Below are 23,653 nucleotides of genomic sequence, written 5' to 3'. Positions count from 1 at the left end.
CCATTGTAAATCCGACAACATAGGAAGAATGAAGTCCAATCAGAACGCATGCCACTTGATTCCTTGCATTTGCCTGGTGCTTGTTGGATAAACATGACTAGCACTAGCGTATGCTGGGGGTTACTCGGCAACACTCATCCTATTTCCCGTAGTGGCAGCAAGAAGAAGTTTGGAAATCTCAGCAAGCAAATGGACCCTGTATGCGTCCCGCATCTGTTTTGTGCATGCTTGGATGAAAGGCTAGCACTAGCACATGCTGGGGGTTTACATGGTCACTAATCAAGGCGACCTTTCGGAGTATTCCAGATAAAGAAGATCGAATCCAAGTCTGCTTGACTTTCCTTTGCGTCTGTTCTGTGCTGGTACCAAATGAGAACTAGCACTAGCATATGCTGGGTGAAGTTGGCAGGAAATTCAACTCTCTCAAGCTCCAGCCTGCTTCAATACATCTGGTTGAAACCGAGGTTAAATCGCTGGTATTTGACATGTGCTTGCAAAAGTTGCAGCTAGCACTATCAAATGCTAGGGGTTTCGTACGGTACTTTCTGCAAGGTTGTTCTGTATATTATAGCATTTCAGATATTGATGATGGTGCCCATTCCCCCTGGTATCGGCGTAGTGTTGGCCGGATGCAGCAGCTAGCACTAGCAAATGCTAGGAGGAAAGATCACCCGGAACCAGCTTCTTTTCTTTGCAGATGTTGTGTATTGAAAAAATACGAAGAGGAATAAGTGATTCCAGCCTAAAAGGAAACAGTATGGTTTTTCAGATTGCTAGGACGAAAAGCCCCAAGTGGATTGAATGTGTGCATAGTATGTAACTGTTGACTCTGCCGGACACTAATCCTTCGCCATCAAGCTAAGATAATAGACCCAATCAACAGCTTTTGTCAGTCGATCATCTTGCAGTCGGACACCACTCAATGTGCAGTGACATGTGCAGCTTATTGCCGTGTCAGCGTCTCCTCTCTGTCATGAGAGTTGGCTATATTATGAAAACGCATTTGCTTCATGGACAGTTGTATCTTTCCATTATAAATCCGACAACATAGGAAGAATGAAGTCCAATCAGAACGCATGCCACTTGATTCCTTGCATGTGCCTGGTGCTTGTTGGATAAACATGACTAGCACTAGCGTATGCTGGGGGTTACTCGGCAACACTCATCCTATTTCCCGTAGTGGCAGCAAGAAGAAGTTTGGAAATCTCAGCAAGCAAATGGACCCTGTATTCTTCCCGCATCTGTTTTGTGCATGCTTGGATGAAAGGCTAGCACTAGCACATGCTGGGCGTTTACATGGTCACTAATCAAGGCGACCTTTCTGAGTATTCCAGATAAAGAAGATCGAATCCAAGTCTGCTTGACTTTCCCTTGCGTCTGTTCTGTGCTGGTACCAAATGAGAACTAGATCTAGCATATGCTGGGTGAAGTTGGCAGGAAATTCAACTCTCTCAAGCTCCAGCCTGCTTCAATACATCTGGTTGAAACCGAGGTTAAATCGCTGGTATTTGACATGTGCTTGCAAAAGTTGCAGCTAGCACTATCAAATGCTAGGGGTTTCGTACGGTACTTTCTGCAAGGTTGTTCTGTATATTATAGCATTTCAGATATTGATGATGGTGCCCATTCCCCCTGGTATCTGCGTAGTGTTGGCCGGATGCAGCAGCTAGCACTAGCAAATGCTAGGAGGAAAGATCACCCGGAACCAGCTTCTTTTCTTTGCAGATGTTGTGTATTGAAAAAATACGAAGAGGAATAAGTGATTCCAGCCTAAAAGGAAACAGTATGGTTTTTCAGATTGCTAGGACGAAAAGCCCCAAGTGGATTGAATGTGTGCATAGTATGTAACTGTTGACTCTGCCGGACACTAATCCTTCGCCATCATGCTAAGATAATAGACCCAATCAACAGCTTTTGTCAGTCGATCATCTTGCAGTTGGACACCACTCAATGCGCAGTGACATGTGCAGCTTATTGCCGTGTCAGCGAATCCTCTCTGTCATGAGAGTTGGCTATATTATGAAAACGCATTTGCTTCATGGACAGTTGTATCTTTCCATTGTAAATCAAACAACATAGGAAGAATGAAGTCCAATCAGAACGCATGCCACTTGATTCCTTGCATGTGCCTGGTGCTTGTTGGATAAACATGACTAGCACTAGCGTATGCTGGGGGTTACTCGGCAACACTCATCCTATTTCCCGTAGTGGCAGCAAGAAGAAGTTTGGAAATCTCAGCAAGCAAATGGACCCTGTATGCGTCCCGCATCTGTTTTGTGCATGCTTGGATGAAAGGCTAGCACTAGCACATGCTGGGGGTTTACATGGTCACTAATCAAGGCGACCTTTCTGAGTATTCCAGATAAAGAAGATCGATTCCAAGTCTGCTTGACTTTCCCTTGCGTCTGTTCTGTGCTGGTACCAAATGAGAACTAGCACTAGCATATGCTGGGTGAAGTTGACAGGAAATTCAACTCTCTCAAGCTTCAGCATGCTTCAATACATCTGGTTGAAACCGAGGTTAAATCGCCGGTATTTGACATGTGCTTGCAAAAGTTGCAGCTAGCACTATCAAATGATAGGGGTTTCGTACGGTACTTTCTGCAAGGTTGTTCTGTATATTATAGCATTTCAGATATTGATGATGGTGCCCATTCCCCCTGGTATCTGCGTAGTGTTGGCCGGATGCAGCAGCTAGCACTAGCAAATGCTAGGAGGAAAGATCACCCGGAACCAGCTTCTTTTCTTTGCAGATGTTGTGTATTGAAAAAATACGAAGAGGAATAAGTGATTCCAGCCTAAAAGGAAACAGTATGGTTTTTCAGATTGCTAGGACGAAAAGCCCCAAGTGGATTGAATGTGTGCATAGTATGTAATTGTTCACTCTGCCGGACACTAATCCTTCGCCATCATGCTAAGATAATAGACCCAATCAACAGCTTTTGTCAGTCGATCATCTTGCAGTCGGACACCACTCAATGTGCAGTGACATGTGCAGCTTATTGCCGTGTCAGCGAATCCTCTCTGTCATGAGAGTTGGCTATATTATGAAAACGCATTTGCTTCATGGACAGTTGTATCTTTCCATTGTAAATCAAACAACATAGGAAGAATGAAGTCCAATCAGAACGCATGCCACTTGATTCCTTGCATGTGCCTGGTGCTTGTTGGATAAACATGACTAGCACTAGCGTATGCTGGGGGTTACTCGGCAACACTCATCCTATTTCCCGTAGTGGCAGCAAGAAGAAGTTTGGAAATCTCAGCAAGCAAATGGACCCTGTATGCGTCCCGCATCTGTTTTGTGCATGCTTGGATGAAAGGCTAGCACTAGCACATGCTGGGGGTTTACATGGTCACTAATCAAGGCGACCTTTCTGAGTATTCCAGATAAAGAAGATCGAATCCAAGTCTGCTTGACTTTCCCTTGCGTCTGTTCTGTGCTGGTACCAAATGAGAACTAGCACTAGCATATGCTGGGTGAAGTTGGCAGGAAATTCAACTCTCTCAAGCTCCAGCCTGCTTCAATACATCTGGTTGAAACCGAGGTTAAATCGCTGGTATTTGACATGTGCTTGCAAAAGTTGCAGCTAGCACTATCAAATGCTAGGGGTTTCGTACGGTACTTTCTGCAAGGTTGTTCTGTATATTATAGCATTTCAGATATTGATGATGGTGCCCATTCCCCCTGGTATCTGCGTAGTGTTGGCCGGATGCAGCAGCTAGCACTAGCAAATGCTAGGAGGAAAGATCACCCGGAACCAGCTTCTTTTCTTTGCAGATGTTGTGTATTGAAAAAATACGAAGAGGAATAAGTGATTCCAGCCTAAAAGGAAACAGTATGGTTTTTCAGATTGCTAGGACGAAAAGCCCCAAGTGGATTGAATGTGTGCATAGTATGTAACTGTTGACTCTGCCGGACACTAATCCTTCGCCATCATGCTAAGATAATAGACCCAATCAACAGCTTTTGTCAGTCGATCATCTTGCAGTTGGACACCACTCAATGCGCAGTGACATGTGCAGCTTATTGCCGTGTCAGCGTCTCCTCTCTGTCATGAGAGTTGGCTATATTATGAAAACGCATTTGCTTCATGGACAGTTGTATCTTTCCATTGTAAATCAAACAACATAGGAAGAATGAAGTCCAATCAGAACGCATGCCACTTGATTCCTTGCATGTGCCTGGTGCTTGTTGGATAAACATGACTAGCACTAGCGTATGCTGGGGGTTACTCGGCAACACTCATCCTATTTCCCGTAGTGGCAGCAAGAAGAAGTTTGGAAATCTCAGCAAGCAAATGGACCCTGTATGCGTCCCGCATCTGTTTTGTGCATGCTTGGATGAAAGGCTAGCACTAGCACATGCTGGGGGTTTACATGGTCACTAATCAAGGCGACCTTTCTGAGTATTCCAGATAAAGAAGATCGATTCCAAGTCTGCTTGACTTTCCCTTGCGTCTGTTCTGTGCTGGTACCAAATGAGAACTAGCACTAGCATATGCTGGGTGAAGTTGACAGGAAATTCAACTCTCTCAAGCTTCAGCATGCTTCAATACATCTGGTTGAAACCGAGGTTAAATCGCCGGTATTTGACATGTGCTTGCAAAAGTTGCAGCTAGCACTATCAAATGATAGGGGTTTCGTACGGTACTTTCTGCAAGGTTGTTCTGTATATTATAGCATTTCAGATATTGATGATGGTGCCCATTCCCCCTGGTATCTGCGTAGTGTTGGCCGGATGCAGCAGCTAGCACTAGCAAATGCTAGGAGGAAAGATCACCCGGAACCAGCTTCTTTTCTTTGCAGATGTTGTGTATTGAAAAAATACGAAGAGGAATAAGTGATTCCAGCCTCAAAGGAAACAGTATGGTTTTTCAGATTGCTAGGACGAAAAGCCCCAAGTGGATTGAATGTGTGCATAGTATGTAATTGTTCACTCTGCCGGACACTAATCCTTCGCCATCATGCTAAGATAATAGACCCAATCAACAGCTTTTGTCAGTCGATCATCTTGCAGTCGGACACCACTCAATGTGCAGTGACATGTGCAGCTTATTGCCGTGTCAGCGAATCCTCTCTGTCATGAGAGTTGGCTATATTATGAAAACGCATTTGCTTCATGGACAGTTGTATCTTTCCATTGTAAATCAAACAACATAGGAAGAATGAAGTCCAATCAGAACGCATGCCACTTGATTCCTTGCATGTGCCTGGTGCTTGTTGGATAAACATGACTAGCACTAGCGTATGCTGGGGGTTACTCGGCAACACTCATCCTATTTCCCGTAGTGGCAGCAAGAAGAAGTTTGGAAATCTCAGCAAGCAAATGGACCCTGTATGCGTCCCGCATCTGTTTTGTGCATGCTTGGATGAAAGGCTAGCACTAGCACATGCTGGGGGTTTACATGGTCACTAATCAAGGCGACCTTTCTGAGTATTCCAGATAAAGAAGATCGATTCCAAGTCTGCTTGACTTTCCCTTGCGTCTGTTCTGTGCTGGTACCAAATGAGAACTAGCACTAGCATATGCTGGGTGAAGTTGGCAGGAAATTCAACTCTCTCAAGCTCCAGCCTGCTTCAATACATCTGGTTGAAACCGAGGTTAAATCGCTGGTATTTGACATGTGCTTGCAAAAGTTGCAGCTAGCACTATCAAATGATAGGGGTTTCGTACGGTACTTTCTGCAAGGTTGTTCTGTATATTATAGCATTTCAGATATTGATGATGGTGCCCATTCCCCCTGGTATCTGCGTAGTGTTGGCCGGATGCAGCAGCTAGCACTAGCAAATGCTAGGAGGAAAGATCACCCGGAACCAGCTTCTTTTCTTTGCAGATGTTGTGTATTGAAAAAATACGAAGAGGAATAAGTGATTCCAGCCTAAAAGGAAACAGTATGGTTTTTCAGATTGCTAGGACGAAAAGCCCCAAGTGGATTGAATGTGTGCATAGTATGTAACTGTTGACTCTGCCGGACACTAATCCTTCGCCATCATGCTAAGATAATAGACCCAATCAACAGCTTTTGTCAGTCGATCATCTTGCAGTTGGACACCACTCAATGCGCAGTGACATGTGCAGCTTATTGCCGTGTCAGCGTCTCCTCTCTGTCATGAGAGTTGGCTATATTATGAAAACGCATTTGCTTCATGGACAGTTGTATCTTTCCATTGTAAATCAAACAACATAGGAAGAATGAAGTCCAATCAGAACGCATGCCACTTGATTCCTTGCATGTGCCTGGTGCTTGTTGGATAAACATGACTAGCACTAGCGTATGCTGGGGGTTACTCGGCAACACTCATCCTATTTCCCGTAGTGGCAGCAAGAAGAAGTTTGGAAATCTCAGCAAGCAAATGGACCCTGTATGCGTCCCGCATCTGTTTTGTGCATGCTTGGATGAAAGGCTAGCACTAGCACATGCTGGGGGTTTACATGGTCACTAATCAAGGCGACCTTTCTGAGTATTCCAGATAAAGAAGATCGAATCCAAGTCTGCTTGACTTTCCCTTGCGTCTGTTCTGTGCTGGTACCAAATGAGAACTAGCACTAGCATATGCTGGGTGAAGTTGGCAGGAAATTCAACTCTCTCAAGCTCCAGCCTGCTTCAATACATCTGGTTGAAACCGAGGTTAAATCGCTGGTATTTGACATGTGCTTGCAAAAGTTGCAGCTAGCACTATCAAATGCTAGGGGTTTCGTACGGTACTTTCTGCAAGGTTGTTCTGTATATTATAGCATTTCAGATATTGATGATGGTGCCCATTCCCCCTGGTATCTGCGTAGTGTTGGCCGGATGCAGCAGCTAGCACTAGCAAATGCTAGGAGGAAAGATCACCCGGAACCAGCTTCTTTTCTTTGCAGATGTTGTGTATTGAAAAAATACCAAGAGGAATAAGTGATTCCAGCCTAAAAGGAAACAGTATGGTTTTTCAGATTGCTAGGACGAAAAGCCCCAAGTGGATTGAATGTGTGCATAGTATGTAACTGTTGACTCTGCCGGACACTAATCCTTCGCCATCATGCTAAGATAATAGACCCAATCAACAGCTCTTGTCAGTCGATCATCTTGCAGTTGGACACCACTCAATGCGCAGTGACATGTGCAGCTTATTGCCGTGTCAGCGTCTCCTCTCTGTCATGAGAGTTGGCTATATTATGAAAACGCATTTGCTTCATGGACAGTTGTATCTTTCCATTGTAAATCAAACAACATAGGAAGAATGAAGTCCAATCAGAACGCATGCCACTTGATTCCTTGCATGTGCCTGGTGCTTGTTGGATAAACATGACTAGCACTAGCGTATGCTGGGGGTTACTCGGCAACACTCATCCTATTTCCCGTAGTGGCAGCAAGAAGAAGTTTGGAAATCTCAGCAAGCAAATGGACCCTGTATGCGTCCCGCATCTGTTTTGTGCATGCTTGGATGAAAGGCTAGCACTAGCACATGCTGGGGGTTTACATGGTCACTAATCAAGGCGACCTTTCTGAGTATTCCAGATAAAGAAGATCGATTCCAAGTCTGCTTGACTTTCCCTTGCGTCTGTTCTGTGCTGGTACCAAATGAGAACTAGCACTAGCATATGCTGGGTGAAGTTGACAGGAAATTCAACTCTCTCAAGCTTCAGCATGCTTCAATACATCTGGTTGAAACCGAGGTTAAATCGCCGGTATTTGACATGTGCTTGCAAAAGTTGCAGCTAGCACTATCAAATGATAGGGGTTTCGTACGGTACTTTCTGCAAGGTTGTTCTGTATATTATAGCATTTCAGATATTGATGATGGTGCCCATTCCCCCTGGTATCTGCGTAGTGTTGGCCGGATGCAGCAGCTAGCACTAGCAAATGCTAGGAGGAAAGATCACCCGGAACCAGCTTCTTTTCTTTGCAGATGTTGTGTATTGAAAAAATACGAAGAGGAATAAGTGATTCCAGCCTCAAAGGAAACAGTATGGTTTTTCAGATTGCTAGGACGAAAAGCCCCAAGTGGATTGAATGTGTGCATAGTATGTAATTGTTCACTCTGCCGGACACTAATCCTTCGCCATCATGCTAAGATAATAGACCCAATCAACAGCTTTTGTCAGTCGATCATCTTGCAGTCGGACACCACTCAATGTGCAGTGACATGTGCAGCTTATTGCCGTGTCAGCGAATCCTCTCTGTCATGAGAGTTGGCTATATTATGAAAACGCATTTGCTTCATGGACAGTTGTATCTTTCCATTGTAAATCAAACAACATAGGAAGAATGAAGTCCAATCAGAACGCATGCCACTTGATTCCTTGCATGTGCCTGGTGCTTGTTGGATAAACATGACTAGCACTAGCGTATGCTGGGGGTTACTCGGCAACACTCATCCTATTTCCCGTAGTGGCAGCAAGAAGAAGTTTGGAAATCTCAGCAAGCAAATGGACCCTGTATGCGTCCCGCATCTGTTTTGTGCATGCTTGGATGAAAGGCTAGCACTAGCACATGCTGGGGGTTTACATGGTCACTAATCAAGGCGACCTTTCTGAGTATTCCAGATAAAGAAGATCGATTCCAAGTCTGCTTGACTTTCCCTTGCGTCTGTTCTGTGCTGGTACCAAATGAGAACTAGCACTAGCATATGCTGGGTGAAGTTGGCAGGAAATTCAACTCTCTCAAGCTCCAGCCTGCTTCAATACATCTGGTTGAAACCGAGGTTAAATCGCTGGTATTTGACATGTGCTTGCAAAAGTTGCAGCTAGCACTATCAAATGCTAGGGGTTTCGTACGGTACTTTCTGCAAGGTTGTTCTGTATATTATAGCATTTCAGATATTGATGATGGTGCCCATTCCCCCTGGTATCTGCGTAGTGTTGGCCGGATGCAGCAGCTAGCACTAGCAAATGCTAGGAGGAAAGATCACCCGGAACCAGCTTCTTTTCTTTGCAGATGTTGTGTATTGAAAAAATACGAAGAGGAATAAGTGATTCCAGCCTAAAAGGAAACAGTATGGTTTTTCAGATTGCTAGGACGAAAAGCCCCAAGTGGATTGAATGTGTGCATAGTATGTAACTGTTGACTCTGCCGGACACTAATCCTTCGCCATCATGCTAAGATAATAGACCCAATCAACAGCTTTTGTCAGTCGATCATCTTGCAGTCGGACACCACTCAATGCGCAGTGACATGTGCAGCTTATTGCCGTGTCAGCGTCTCCTCTCTGTCATGAGAGTTGGCTATATTATGAAAACGCATTTGCTTCATGGACAGTTGTATCTTTCCATTGTAAATCAAACAACATAGGAAGAATGAAGTCCAATCAGAACGCATGCCACTTGATTCCTTGCATGTGCCTGGTGCTTGTTGGATAAACATGACTAGCACTAGCGTATGCTGGGGGTTACTCGGCAACACTCATCCTATTTCCCGTAGTGGCAGCAAGAAGAAGTTTGGAAATCTCAGCAAGCAAATGGACCCTGTATGCGTCCCGCATCTGTTTTGTGCATGCTTGGATGAAAGGCTAGCACTAGCACATGCTGGGGGTTTACATGGTCACTAATCAAGGCGACCTTTCTGAGTATTCCAGATAAAGAAGATCGATTCCAAGTCTGCTTGACTTTCCCTTGCGTCTGTTCTGTGCTGGTACCAAATGAGAACTAGCACTAGCATATGCTGGGTGAAGTTGACAGGAAATTCAACTCTCTCAAGCTTCAGCATGCTTCAATACATCTGGTTGAAACCGAGGTTAAATCGCCGGTATTTGACATGTGCTTGCAAAAGTTGCAGCTAGCACTATCAAATGATAGGGGTTTCGTACGGTACTTTCTGCAAGGTTGTTCTGTATATTATAGCATTTCAGATATTGATGATGGTGCCCATTCCCCCTGGTATCTGCGTAGTGTTGGCCGGATGCAGCAGCTAGCACTAGCAAATGCTAGGAGGAAAGATCACCCGGAACCAGCTTCTTTTCTTTGCAGATGTTGTGTATTGAAAAAATACGAAGAGGAATAAGTGATTCCAGCCTAAAAGGAAACAGTATGGTTTTTCAGATTGCTAGGACGAAAAGCCCCAAGTGGATTGAATGTGTGCATAGTATGTAATTGTTCACTCTGCCGGACACTAATCCTTCGCCATCATGCTAAGATAATAGACCCAATCAACAGCTTTTGTCAGTCGATCATCTTGCAGTCGGACACCACTCAATGTGCAGTGACATGTGCAGCTTATTGCCGTGTCAGCGAATCCTCTCTGTCATGAGAGTTGGCTATATTATGAAAACGCATTTGCTTCATGGACAGTTGTATCTTTCCATTGTAAATCAAACAACATAGGAAGAATGAAGTCCAATCAGAACGCATGCCACTTGATTCCTTGCATGTGCCTGGTGCTTGTTGGATAAACATGACTAGCACTAGCGTATGCTGGGGGTTACTCGGCAACACTCATCCTATTTCCCGTAGTGGCAGCAAGAAGAAGTTTGGAAATCTCAGCAAGCAAATGGACCCTGTATGCGTCCCGCATCTGTTTTGTGCATGCTTGGATGAAAGGCTAGCACTAGCACATGCTGGGGGTTTACATGGTCACTAATCAAGGCGACCTTTCTGAGTATTCCAGATAAAGAAGATCGATTCCAAGTCTGCTTGACTTTCCCTTGCGTCTGTTCTGTGCTGGTACCAAATGAGAACTAGCACTAGCATATGCTGGGTGAAGTTGACAGGAAATTCAACTCTCTCAAGCTTCAGCATGCTTCAATACATCTGGTTGAAACCGAGGTTAAATCGCCGGTATTTGACATGTGCTTGCAAAAGTTGCAGCTAGCACTATCAAATGATAGGGGTTTCGTACGGTACTTTCTGCAAGGTTGTTCTGTATATTATAGCATTTCAGATATTGATGATGGTGCCCATTCCCCCTGGTATCTGCGTAGTGTTGGCCGGATGCAGCAGCTAGCACTAGCAAATGCTAGGAGGAAAGATCACCCGGAACCAGCTTCTTTTCTTTGCAGATGTTGTGTATTGAAAAAATACGAAGAGGAATAAGTGATTCCAGCCTAAAAGGAAACAGTATGGTTTTTCAGATTGCTAGGACGAAAAGCCCCAAGTGGATTGAATGTGTGCATAGTATGTAATTGTTCACTCTGCCGGACACTAATCCTTCGCCATCATGCTAAGATAATAGACCCAATCAACAGCTTTTGTCAGTCGATCATCTTGCAGTCGGACACCACTCAATGTGCAGTGACATGTGCAGCTTATTGCCGTGTCAGCGAATCCTCTCTGTCATGAGAGTTGGCTATATTATGAAAACGCATTTGCTCCATGGACAGTTGTATCTTTCCATTGTAAATCAAACAACATAGGAAGAATGAAGTCCAATCAGAACGCATGCCACTTGATTCCTTGCATGTGCCTGGTGCTTGTTGGATAAACATGACTAGCACTAGCGTATGCTGGGGGTTACTCGGCAACACTCATCCTATTTCCCGTAGTGGCAGCAAGAAGAAGTTTGGAAATCTCAGCAAGCAAATGGACCCTGTATGCGTCCCGCATCTGTTTTGTGCATGCTTGGATGAAAGGCTAGCACTAGCACATGCTGGGGGTTTACATGGTCACTAATCAAGGCGACCTTTCTGAGTATTCCAGATAAAGAAGATCGATTCCAAGTCTGCTTGACTTTCCCTTGCGTCTGTTCTGTGCTGGTACTAAATGAGAACTAGCACTAGCATATGCTGGGTGAAGTTGACAGGAAATTCAACTCTCTCAAGCTTCAGCATGCTTCAATACATCTGGTTGAAACCGAGGTTAAATCGCCGGTATTTGACATGTGCTTGCAAAAGTTGCAGCTAGCACTATCAAATGCTAGGGGTTTCGTACGGTACTTTCTGCAAGGTTGTTCTGTATATTATAGCATTTCAGATATTGATGATGGTGCCCATTCCCCCTGGTATCTGCGTAGTGTTGGCCGGATGCAGCAGCTAGCACTAGCAAATGCTAGGAGGAAAGATCACCCGGAACCAGCTTCTTTTCTTTGCAGATGTTGTGTATTGAAAAAATACGAAGAGGAATAAGTGATTCCAGCCTCAAAGGAAACAGTATGGTTTTTCAGATTGCTAGGACGAAAAGCCCCAAGTGGATTGAATGTGTGCATAGTATGTAATTGTTCACTCTGCCGGACACTAATCCTTCGCCATCATGCTAAGATAATAGACCCAATCAACAGCTTTTGTCAGTCGATCATCTTGCAGTCGGACACCACTCAATGTGCAGTGACATGTGCAGCTTATTGCCGTGTCAGCGAATCCTCTCTGTCATGAGAGTTGGCTATATTATGAAAACGCATTTGCTTCATGGACAGTTGTATCTTTCCATTGTAAATCAAACAACATAGGAAGAATGAAGTCCAATCAGAACGCATGCCACTTGATTCCTTGCATGTGCCTGGTGCTTGTTGGATAAACATGACTAGCACTAGCGTATGCTGGGGGTTACTCGGCAACACTCATCCTATTTCCCGTAGTGGCAGCAAGAAGAAGTTTGGAAATCTCAGCAAGCAAATGGACCCTGTATGCGTCCCGCATCTGTTTTGTGCATGCTTGGATGAAAGGCTAGCACTAGCACATGCTGGGGGTTTACATGGTCACTAATCAAGGCGACCTTTCTGAGTATTCCAGATAAAGAAGATCGATTCCAAGTCTGCTTGACTTTCCCTTGCGTCTGTTCTGTGCTGGTACCAAATGAGAACTAGCACTAGCATATGCTGGGTGAAGTTGACAGGAAATTCAACTCTCTCAAGCTTCAGCATGCTTCAATACATCTGGTTGAAACCGAGGTTAAATCGCCGGTATTTGACATGTGCTTGCAAAAGTTGCAGCTAGCACTATCAAATGATAGGGGTTTCGTACGGTACTTTCTGCAAGGTTGTTCTGTATATTATAGCATTTCAGATATTGATGATGGTGCCCATTCCCCCTGGTATCTGCGTAGTGTTGGCCGGATGCAGCAGCTAGCACTAGCAAATGCTAGGAGGAAAGATCACCCGGAACCAGCTTCTTTTCTTTGCAGATGTTGTGTATTGAAAAAATACGAAGAGGAATAAGTGATTCCAGCCTAAAAGGAAACAGTATGGTTTTTCAGATTGCTAGGACGAAAAGCCCCAAGTGGATTGAATGTGTGCATAGTATGTAATTGTTAACTCTGCCGGACACTAATCCTTCGCCATCATGCTAAGATAATAGACCCAATCAACAGCTTTTGTCAGTCGATCATCTTGCAGTCGGACACCACTCAATGTGCAGTGACATGTGCAGCTTATTGCCGTGTCAGCGAATCCTCTCTGTCATGAGAGTTGGCTATATTATGAAAACGCATTTGCTTCATGGACAGTTGTATCTTTCCATTGTAAATCGGACAACATAGGAAGAATGAAGTCCAATCAGAACGCATGCCACTTGATTCCTTGCATGTGCCTGGTGCTTGTTGGATAAACATGACTAGCACTAGCGTATGCTGGGGGTTACTCGGCAACACTCATCCTATTTCCCGTAGTGGCAGCAAGAAGAAGTATGGAAATCTCAGCAAGCAAATGGACCCTGTATGCGTCCCGCATCTGTTTTGTGCATGCTTGGATGAAAGGCTAGCACTAGCACATGCTGGGGGTTTACATGGTCACTAATCAAGGCGACCTTTCTGAGTATTCCAGATAAAAAGAAGATCGATTCCAAGTCTGCTTGACTTTCCCTTGCGTCTGTTCTGTGCTGGTACCAAATGAGAACTAGCACTAGCATATGCTGGGTGAAGTTGGCAGGAAATTCAACTCTCTCAAGCTTCAGCCTGCTTCAATACATCTGGTTGAAACCGAGGTTAAATCGCTGGTATTTGACATGTGCTTGCAAAAGTTGCAGCTAGCACTATCAAATGCTGGGGGTGTCGTACGGTACTTTCTGCAAGGTTGTTCTGTATATTATAGCATTTCAGATATTGATGATGGTGCCCATTCCCCCTGGTATCTGCGTAGTGTTGGCCGGATGCAGCAGCTAGCACTAGCAAATGCTAGGAGGAAAGATCACCCGGAACCAGCTTCTTTTTTTGCAGATGTTGTGTACTGAAAAAATACGAAGAGGAATAAGTGATTCCAGCCTAAAAGGAAACAGTATGGTTTTTCAGATTGCTAGGACGAAAAGCCCCAAGTGGATTGAATGTGTGCATAGTATGTAATTGTTCACTCTGCCGGACACTAATCCTTCGCCATCATGCTAAGATAATAGACCCAATCAACAGCTTTTGTCAGTCGATCATCTTGCAGTCGGACACCACTCAATGCGCAGTGACATGTGCAGCTTATTGCCGTGTCAGCGTCTCCTCTCTGTCATGAGAGTTGGCTATATTATGAAAACGCATTTGCTTCATGAACAGTTGTATCTTTCCATTGTAAATCAAACAACATAGGAAGAAATAGTCCAATCAGAACGCATGCCACTTGATTCCTTGCATGTGCCTGGTGCTTGTTGGATAAACATGACTAGCACTAGCGTATGCTGGGGGTTACTCGGCAACACTCATCCTATTTCCCGTAGTGGCAGCAAGAAGAAGTTTGGAAATCTCAGCAAGCAAATGGACCCTGTATGCGTCCCGCATCTGTTTTGTGCATGCTTGGATGAAAGGCTAGCACTAGCACATGCTGGGGGTTTTCATGGTCACTAATCAAGGCGACCTTTCTGAGTATTCCAGATAAAGAAGATCGATTCCAAGTCTGCTTGACTTTCCCTTGCGTCTGTTCTGTGCTGGTACCAAATGAGAACTAGCACTAGCATATGCTGGGTGAAGTTGGCAGGAAATTCAACTCTCTCAAGCTTCAGCCTGCTTCAATACATCTGGTTGAAACCGAGGTTAAATCGCTGGTATTTGACATGTGCTTGCAAAAGTTGCAGCTAGCACTATCAAATGCTGGGGGTTTCGTACGGTACTTTCTGCAAGGTTGTTCTGTATATTATAGCATTTCAGATATTGATGATGGTGCCCATTCCCCCTGTTATCGGCGTAGTGTTGGCCGGATGCAGCAGCTAGCACTAGCAAATGCTAGGAGGAAAGATCACCCGGAACCAGCTTCTTTTCTTTGCAGATGTTGTGTATTGAAAAAATACGAAGAGGAATAAGTGACTCCAGCCTAAAAGGAAACAGTATGGTTTTTCAGATTGCTAGGACGAAAAGCCCCAAGTGGATTGAATGTGTGCATAGTAAGTAATTTTTCACTGTGCTGGACACTAATCCTTCGCAATCATGCTAAGATAATAGGCCCAATGAACAGCTTTTGTTAGTCGATCATCTTGCAGTCGGACACCACTCAATGCGCAGTGACATGTGCAGCTTATTGCCGTGTCAGCGTCTCCTCTCTGTCATGAGAGTTGGCTATATTGTGAAAACGCATTTGCTTCATGGACAGTTGTATCTTTCCATTGTAAATCCGACAACATAGGAAGAATGAAGTCCAATCAGAACGCATGCCACTTGATTCCTTGCATGTGCCTGGTGCTTGTTGGATAAACATGACTAGCACTAGCGTATGCTGGGGGTTACTCGGCAACACTCATCCTATTTCCCGTAGTGGCAGCAAGAAGAAGTTTGGAAATCTCAGCAAGCAAATGGACCCTGTATGCGTCCCGCATCTGTTTTGTGCATGCTTGGATGAAAGGCTAGCACTAGCACATGCTTGGGGTTTACATGGTCACTAATCAAGGCGACCTTTCTGAGTATTCCAGATAAAGAAGATCGAATCCAAGTCTGCTTGACTTTCCTTTGCGTCTGATTTGTGCTGGTACCAAATGAGAACTAGCACTAGCATATGCTGGGTGAAGTTGGCAGGAAATTCAACTCTCTCAAGCTTCAGCATGCTTCAATACATCTGGTTGAAACCGAGGTTAAATCGCTGGTATTTGACATGTGCTTGCAAAAGTTGCAGCTAGCACTATCAAATGCTAGGGGTTTCCCACGGTACTTTCTGCAAGGTTGTTCTGTATATTATAGCATTTCAGATATTGATGATGGTGCCCATTCCCCCTGGTATCTGCGTAGTGTTGGCCGGATGCAGCAGCTAGCACTAGCAAATGCTAGGAGGAAAGATCACCCGGAACCAGCTTCTTTTCTTTGCAGATGTTGTGTATTGAAAAAATACGAAGAGGAATAAGTGATTCCAGCCTAAAAGGAAACAGTATGGTTTTTCAGATTGCTAGGACGAAAAGCCCCAAGTGGATTGAATGTGTGCATAGTATGTAACTGTTGACTCTGCCGGACACTAATCCTTCGCCATCATGCTAAGATAATAGACCCAATCAACAGCTTTTGTCAGTCGATCATCTTGCAGTCGGACACCACTCAATGTGCAGTGACATGTGCAGCTTATTGCCGTGTCAGCGTCTCCTCTCTGTCATGAGAGTTGGCTATATTATGAAAACGCATTTGCTTCATGGACAGTTGTATCTTTCCATTGTAAATCAAACAACATAGGAAGAATGAAGTCCAATCAGAACGCATGCCACTTGATTCCTTGCATGTGCCTGGTGCTTGTTGGATAAACATGACTAGCACTAGCGTATGCTGGGGGTTACTCGGCAACACTCATCCTATTTCCCGTAGTGGCAGCAAGAAGAAGTTTGGAAATCTCAGCAAGCAAATGGACCCTGTATGCGTCCCGCATCTGTTTTGTGCATGCTTGGATGAAAGGCTAGCACTAGCACATGCTGGGGGTTTACATGGTCACTAATCAAGGCGACCTTTCTGAGTATTCCAGATAAAGAAGATCGAATCCAAGTCTGCTTGACTTTCCCTTGCGTCTGTTCTGTGCTGGTACCAAATGAGAACTAGCACTAGCATATGCTGGGTGAAGTTGACAGGAAATTCAACTCTCTCAAGCTTCAGCCTGCTTCAATACATCTGGTTGAAACCGAGGTTAAATCGCTGGTATTTGACATGTGCTTGCAAAAGTTGCAGCTAGCACTATCAAATGCTGGGGGTTTCGTACGGTACTTTCTGCAAGGTTGTTCTGTATATTATAGCATTTCAGATATTGATGATGGTGCCCATTCCCCCTGGTATCTGCGTAGTGTTGGCCGGATGCAGCAGCTAGCACTAGCAAATGCTAGGAGGAAAGATCACCCGGAACCAGCTTCTTTTCTTTGCAGATGTTGTGTATTGAAAAAATACGAAGAGGAATAAGTGATTCCAGCCTAAAAGGAAACAGTATGGTTTTTCAGATTGCTAGGACGAAAAGCCCCAAGTGGATTGAATGTGTGCATAGTATGTAACTGTTGACTCTGCCGGACACTAATCCTTCGCCATCATGCTAAGGTAATAGACCCAATCAACAGCTTTTGTCAGTCGATCATCTTGCAGTCGGACACCACTCAATGTGCAGTGACATGTGCAGCTTATTGCCGTGTCAGCGTCTCCTCTCTGTCATGAGAGTTGGCTATATTATGAAAACGCATTTGCTTCATGGACAGTTGTATCTTTCCATTGTAAATCAAACAACATAGGAAGAATGAAGTCCAATCAGAACGCATGCCACTTGATTCCTTGCATGTGCCTGGTGCTTGTTGGATAAACATGACTAGCACTAGCGTATGCTGGGGGTTACTCGGCAACACTCATCCTATTTCTCGTAATGGCAGCAAGAAGAAGTTTGGAAATCTCTGCAAGCAAATGGACCCTGTATGCGTCCCGCATCTGTTTTGTGCATGCTTGGATGAAAGGCTAGCACTAGCACATGCTGGGGGTTTACATGGTCACTAATGAAGGCGACCTTTCTGAGTATTCCAGATAAAGAAGATCGATTCCAAGTTTGCTTGACTTTCCCTTGCGTCTGTTCTGTGCTGGTACCAAATGAGAACTAGCACTAGCATATGCTGGGTGAAGTTGACAGGAAATTCAACTCTCTCAAGCTTCAGCCTGCTTCAATACATCTGGTTGAAACCGAGGTTAAATCGCTGGTATTTGACATGTGCTTGCAAACGTTGCAGCTAGCACTATCAAATGCTAGGGGTTTCGTACGGTACTTTCTGCAAGGTTGTTCTGTATATTATAGCATTTCAGATATTGATGATGGTGCCCATTCCCCCTGGTATCTGCGTAGTTTTGGCCGGATGCAGCAGCTAGCACTAGCAAATGCTAGGAGGAAAGATCACCCGGAACCAGCTTCTTTTCTTTGCAGATGTTGTGTATTGAAAAAATACCAAGAGGAATAAGTGATTCCAGCCTAAAAGGAAACAGTATGGTTTTTCAGATTGCTAGGACGAAAAGCCCCAAGTGGATTGAATGTGTGCATAGTATGTAACTGTTGACTCTGCCGGACACTAATCCTTCGCCATCATGCTAAGATAATAGACCCAATCAACAGCTTTTGTCAGTCGATCATCTTGCAGTCGGACACCACTCAATGTGCAGTGACATGTGCAGCTTATTGCCGTGTCAGCGTCTCCTCCCTGTCATGAGAGTTGGCTATATTATGAAAACGCATTTGCTTCATGGACAGTTGTATCTTTCCATTGTAAATCAAACAACATAGGAAGAATGAAGTCCAATCAGAACGCATGCCACTTGATTCCTTGCATGTGCCTGGTGCTTGTTGGATAAACATGACTAGCACTAGCGTATGCTGGGGGTTACTCGGCAACACTCATCCTATTTCCCGTAGTGGCAGCAAGAAGAAGTTTGGAAATCTCAGCAAGCAAATGGACCCTGTATGCGTCCCGCATCTGTTTTGTGCATGCTTGGATGAAAGGCTAGCACTAGCACATGCTGGGAGTTTACATGGTCACTAATCAAGGCGACCTTTCTGAGTATTCCAGATAAAGAAGATCGATTCCAAGTCTGCTTGACTTTCCCTTGCGTCTGTTCTGTGCTGGTACCAAATGAGAACTAGCACTAGCATATGCTGGGTGAAGTTGACAGGAAATTCAACTCTCTCAAGCTTCAGCCTGCTTCAATACATCTGGTTGAAACCGAGGTTAAATCGCTGGTATTTGACATGTGCTTGCAAAAGTTGCAGCTAGCACTATCAAATGCTAGGGGTTTCCCACGGTACTTTCTGCAAGGTTGTTCTGTATATTATAGCATTTCAGATATTGATGATGGTGCCCATTCCCCCTGGTATCTGCGTAGTGTTGGCCGGATGCAGCAGCTAGCACTAGCAAATGCTAGGAGGAAAGATCACCCTGAACCAGCTTCTTTTCTTTGCAGATGTTGTGTATTGAAAAAATACGAAGAGGAATAAGTGATTCCAGCCTAAAAGGAAACAGTATGGTTTTTCAGATTGCTAGGACGAAAAGCCCCAAGTGGATTGAATGTGTGCATAGTATGTAACTGTTGACTCTGCCGGACACTAATGTAGTAGGTGTTAATTCTGCAGCTTGTAAATATGTTAGTATTTTTAGTGTAGATAAAGTAACTTGTCTTTTCTATTTCAGCTTGTTGATTCAACAGAGGATTGTGTCATTTCCTGGTTTCTATCTATCATTAGTTGTGTCCTTATCAGTATTTGCTACTGATAACTTTCTACTGGGTCAAAGGTCAATGGTCCAGTCTATTTTACTTCCAAGGGTGTTTTGTTCTATTGTTTGCTCGTCATTAGGGTTACCTGTTGTGAGCCAATTAGTATACCTTTCAATTCAAATCCCTTTCTCACCTGCCATTGCTAATCTTATGCTGCACACACCCACCTGCACTGCACAGCAATGGATTGAGGATCAAGTTATCAAGGTTAGTAATCATAATTAATCTGTATCAATCTAAACATTATAATTTCAATCATTAGTATAAATCAAGTAATAAATGATAAAATGTGTTTTAAATAACTTGTAAACATAAACAAACGATAGGTTGAGTGAATGAGGTGAGTGTGATGAGATTAGGGTCTGATTCATGAGTATTGCTTATCTATACATATATTTTATATTTCAATGTATTGGTTCTTTGGTATTTTGCGTATTTTGGTATTTGATGCATATTTGCTATTATTTAGTAAATCTGGTGTATTTCTAGACTTTGTACATATCTCTCTAGATGTATGCATGTATTTATTGATAGTTGTATGAATGAATGACTGAAGTTGTATTTCAGTGATGCATGTATATGCCGTGATTATATATGTTATTTACAATATTATAATTAATATTGTATCTGTATTTAGTTTCATGTGACTGTCGAATGAGACGACTGGCAGAAGGCATGTTACACTCTCGTGTCACACACAGGGTATGTTTTGTATATAGTTTATCTATATAATATGTTCATGTTGTGCATTCATTATGCATAATATGATTATGTGATGATTTAATGCTTTCCTCAGTTATGCGTTTAATAATGTGTAATTATATTGTCTTTGTATATGAAGGTACATCTGCACTGATTAGATATCGAGGCAGAAATATATTTGCGTATCTGCTGTAATGATGTAATCAGTTATTAAGAAGCAGATCGATACTTTACATTTAATGTGTTATTGTACATTTATTCTGAAACATGTGATATATTGTGATTTTAAATTGTTTCAGGAGTGTCTTCTATATGCCTTGCTGAATAAACTGAATTTTCTCACAACCCCGTGGACTGTAATCTCTTGCAACTAAGGATTACACATAAGGTCTACAACATTGGAGCCCCCAGTGAGGATTCAGCGGTGTTCCAGCGTCTCAACAGTGACCAACATAGACTTGATGATGTGCTGCTAGGTATATTTTTGTGATGTGCTTCATAGAGACAAACTGATATATCAATTTGATAGCAGTTTCTATAATTGATTTGATTTTCATTTATCAATAACTGGATAAGTGATTGACTTGTGATACAGTGATTCGGTTTTCCATCCACTATGACTGAGTCCATATCTACTTCCATCAGCTGAATTGAAGATATCTCCAAAAATAGTATACTTTGTATAACTAGACTTTCACCATAAAGGCATTTAGATCATGTCGCCATAAAGGCACAGACTAACCACACTGTGTTGTTTACTTCCAGTGTTGTGTTCATTTCTATCATTACTTCTGCATTTATATTCTGTATAAGATTTATGTTTTGATATTTACATTTGTGTGACATATTTATATGCATACATTTATCCTTGTTTAAACACCAGCAATTATGAATATTTAATTGTGCTCTGTTTATAGTGTTTTTTTGCATTTAGTTTTGATGCGCTAATTAGTTGGGTTTTTTTGTCAGTTGAAGAATTTGAGTTGTCTGAGTGTGTATAAATTTGATTAAATTTACTTTTAAATTTTGCTTCATCAAAACTTAGTAAAAAAAACCAACTTAGTATCATCCTTTAAACAAGCTTACTTAATTTAGTATATTATTCAATTCAGTATTTGCACATTGCACTTTATTGCTGCTGCGCTATACTAATTAATTTAATAACATCCCAAATCCCCTCGTCGACATTTAGTTGGGCTTTTGTGCTTTTGGTTCTTGTATTCTGTTTTTTGGTTTATATTTTGCATCAGGTCACAAGGTGTTCTGTTTATTTTTTGTCGCGTTTCTCGCATTTCTCTGGTCGTATGTTGTGTGCTCGTGTTGTCGCGTTGTTGTCACGCAGTGTTGCATCAGCTTGACGTGATATTTTCGGGCAGAGCTGTTGAAATTTGATGTTGCATTCCGTGTTTTTACATTGAATACAATATAAAACTTGGGTGTTTGTGTTATTCTTTTGCAATCTTCTCTGAATTTAATTATGTTTATTACTTAATCTCAATTAGTTTAGTGATGTGCACTTCAGGTAGTTTACTTTAGTTTACTTAGTTTAGATGTAAGTACTTACTTAGTTTAGTTTGAGTACTCAATTAAGGTTTCATTCTTAGTTTAGTACTTAGTCATTAGTTGCCACGTGGTATTAGTGTATTTTTCACTCACTTACAAGCATGTAAGCTTGTCACATATTCCCTCGCACACAAACAGTTGGTTTGTGCTGTTAGTCTATTACCCTTTATTACTTCTACCACAAACTCCGTTGTTTGTGCTGTTCACCATTCACCATATTTTTTTCTGTTTGTGCATTTCTACTTTGTGCTACATTTTCACACAGGAGTTTGTCTTCGTAATTTCACTGGTGAATCTACAAAATGGAATTCAGCAAAGAGGAAATGGAAAAGATGATTGTTGCCTTTGAGAAGGCAGGATTGAAACCTAAAGCTGATACAGTGGAGGGTTTCAAAGACTGGATCACTTCTGTCTCAGAACAGGAAGTTATAATTAAACAGGAAGTTGATCTTGGAGTTAGTGCTTCAGTGGATGATGTAGTAGTACTACACAACAGAAGAGTGTCAGTACTCACGCATATCACAGCTTCCCTAAACTAACAGTATTTAGTGGGGAGCCAGGCAAGGATAGTGAATATGACCTTTGGCGATATGAGGTCGACTGCTTGATTGAGGCCAAAACACACAGCAATGAGGTGATTCTACAAGCCATACGGAAATCCCTCAAGGGTGAAGCTGCTCTTTCAGCAATGAAGCTTGGTCACAAAGCTTCAATTACAGACATCCTATCCAAGTTGAAGAGTGCTTTTGGGACACTTCGGAGAATTTCTGTACTCATGTCCGAGTTTTACAGTGCCACTCAAAAGGATGGTGAAGATGTCACTGCTTGGAGCTGTCGTCTTGAGAGATTACTCTACCAGTTGGTTTGTCAGAAGTCTATATCTCATGCCGAGCAAGATGATATGTTGAGGTCAAGGTTGTGGGATGGCTTGAATCCTACTCTTAAGGGACTAGCAGGCTACAAATATGAGTCTCTCAAGAATTTTGATGACCTTCGTCTATGCCTAAGAGAGTTGGAGTTCGACTTGCATCGTGGGACTGTTCCTCAACATAAAGGGAAGCAAGCTATGGTGAAACAAGCGTCTTCTGAGAAGTCAACAGAGCCTGACCACTATTCTGAACTTAAAGATATGTTGAAGCAAATGAAGTCAGAGATTACTGGCATAAAGGATCATCAAACTCAAATGACGACACAGATCAATCAGCTTCAGTCAGGGCAACCAGATGTTAGGCCTAGAGGTCGTGGTAGATCAGGATATCGAGGTGCTTATGGTTCCACACAGGACACATCAACGTCAGTGAATCAGTCTGAGAGTGCTTCTGGATCAGATCCATCTCAAGAGAGTATACAGCAACGACCACTCCCTGTTTGTTGGAATTGTGGTTATCCTGGTCATCTTTCATATGGTTGTCGTGTCCGACAGGATCATCGCCGGAGACCTTTAAACTCCAACAGGCCTATGGGCAGGGGGCACTCCTAGGCCAAGATCTACGCCCCAGAGGACATGTTATGGACAAGCTTGTGGGTCATTCTAATGAGGTCGAGCTACAGGTTGAGGGTGTCACAACCAGAGCTTTACTTGACACTGGAGCGACAGTGTCTCTTGTGTCTCAGTCTTTTTATGATTCCTTCTTGAATCATTTACCAATTGAGCCTTTGGGTTGCATGTTGAATATCGAACATGCTGGTGGTGATTCTTTGCCTTACATAGGTTTTGTTGAGGTTGGAGTCAGTTCTAATGGTTGTGGTCTTGGTGATTGTGTCACTTCTTGTTTGCTTCTTGTTGTACCTGATACTAAGTACAACCATAAGGTACCTATTTTACTTGGCACAAATGTACTTTCACATTTGTTGGGTGAGTGTAAGTCTGCTAAT

The 23,653-nt window shown here is 43.1% G+C and overlaps 1 protein-coding gene across 1 annotated transcript; it reads left to right on the top strand.

Moving 5' to 3' along the window:
- Positions 1-22,080: 22,080 nt before the first annotated feature.
- On the top strand, positions 22,081-23,258 carry LOC125377226. Its single transcript, XM_048390009.1, has 2 exons — positions 22,081-22,165; positions 22,321-23,258. The coding sequence occupies exons 1-2, from the start codon at positions 22,081-22,083 to the stop codon at positions 23,256-23,258; spliced, it is 1,023 nt and encodes a 340-aa protein (XP_048245966.1).
- Positions 23,259-23,653: the final 395 nt, after the last annotated feature.

This window comes from Haliotis rufescens, unplaced genomic scaffold (genome assembly GCF_023055435.1).
Source record: "Haliotis rufescens isolate VD_foot unplaced genomic scaffold, xgHalRufe1.0.p SCAF_80, whole genome shotgun sequence".
Lineage (NCBI taxonomy): Eukaryota > Metazoa > Mollusca > Gastropoda > Lepetellida > Haliotidae > Haliotis > Haliotis rufescens.
The sequence above is the reverse complement of the archived record's forward strand: the minus strand, read 5'-3'. Positions and strand labels throughout refer to the sequence as shown.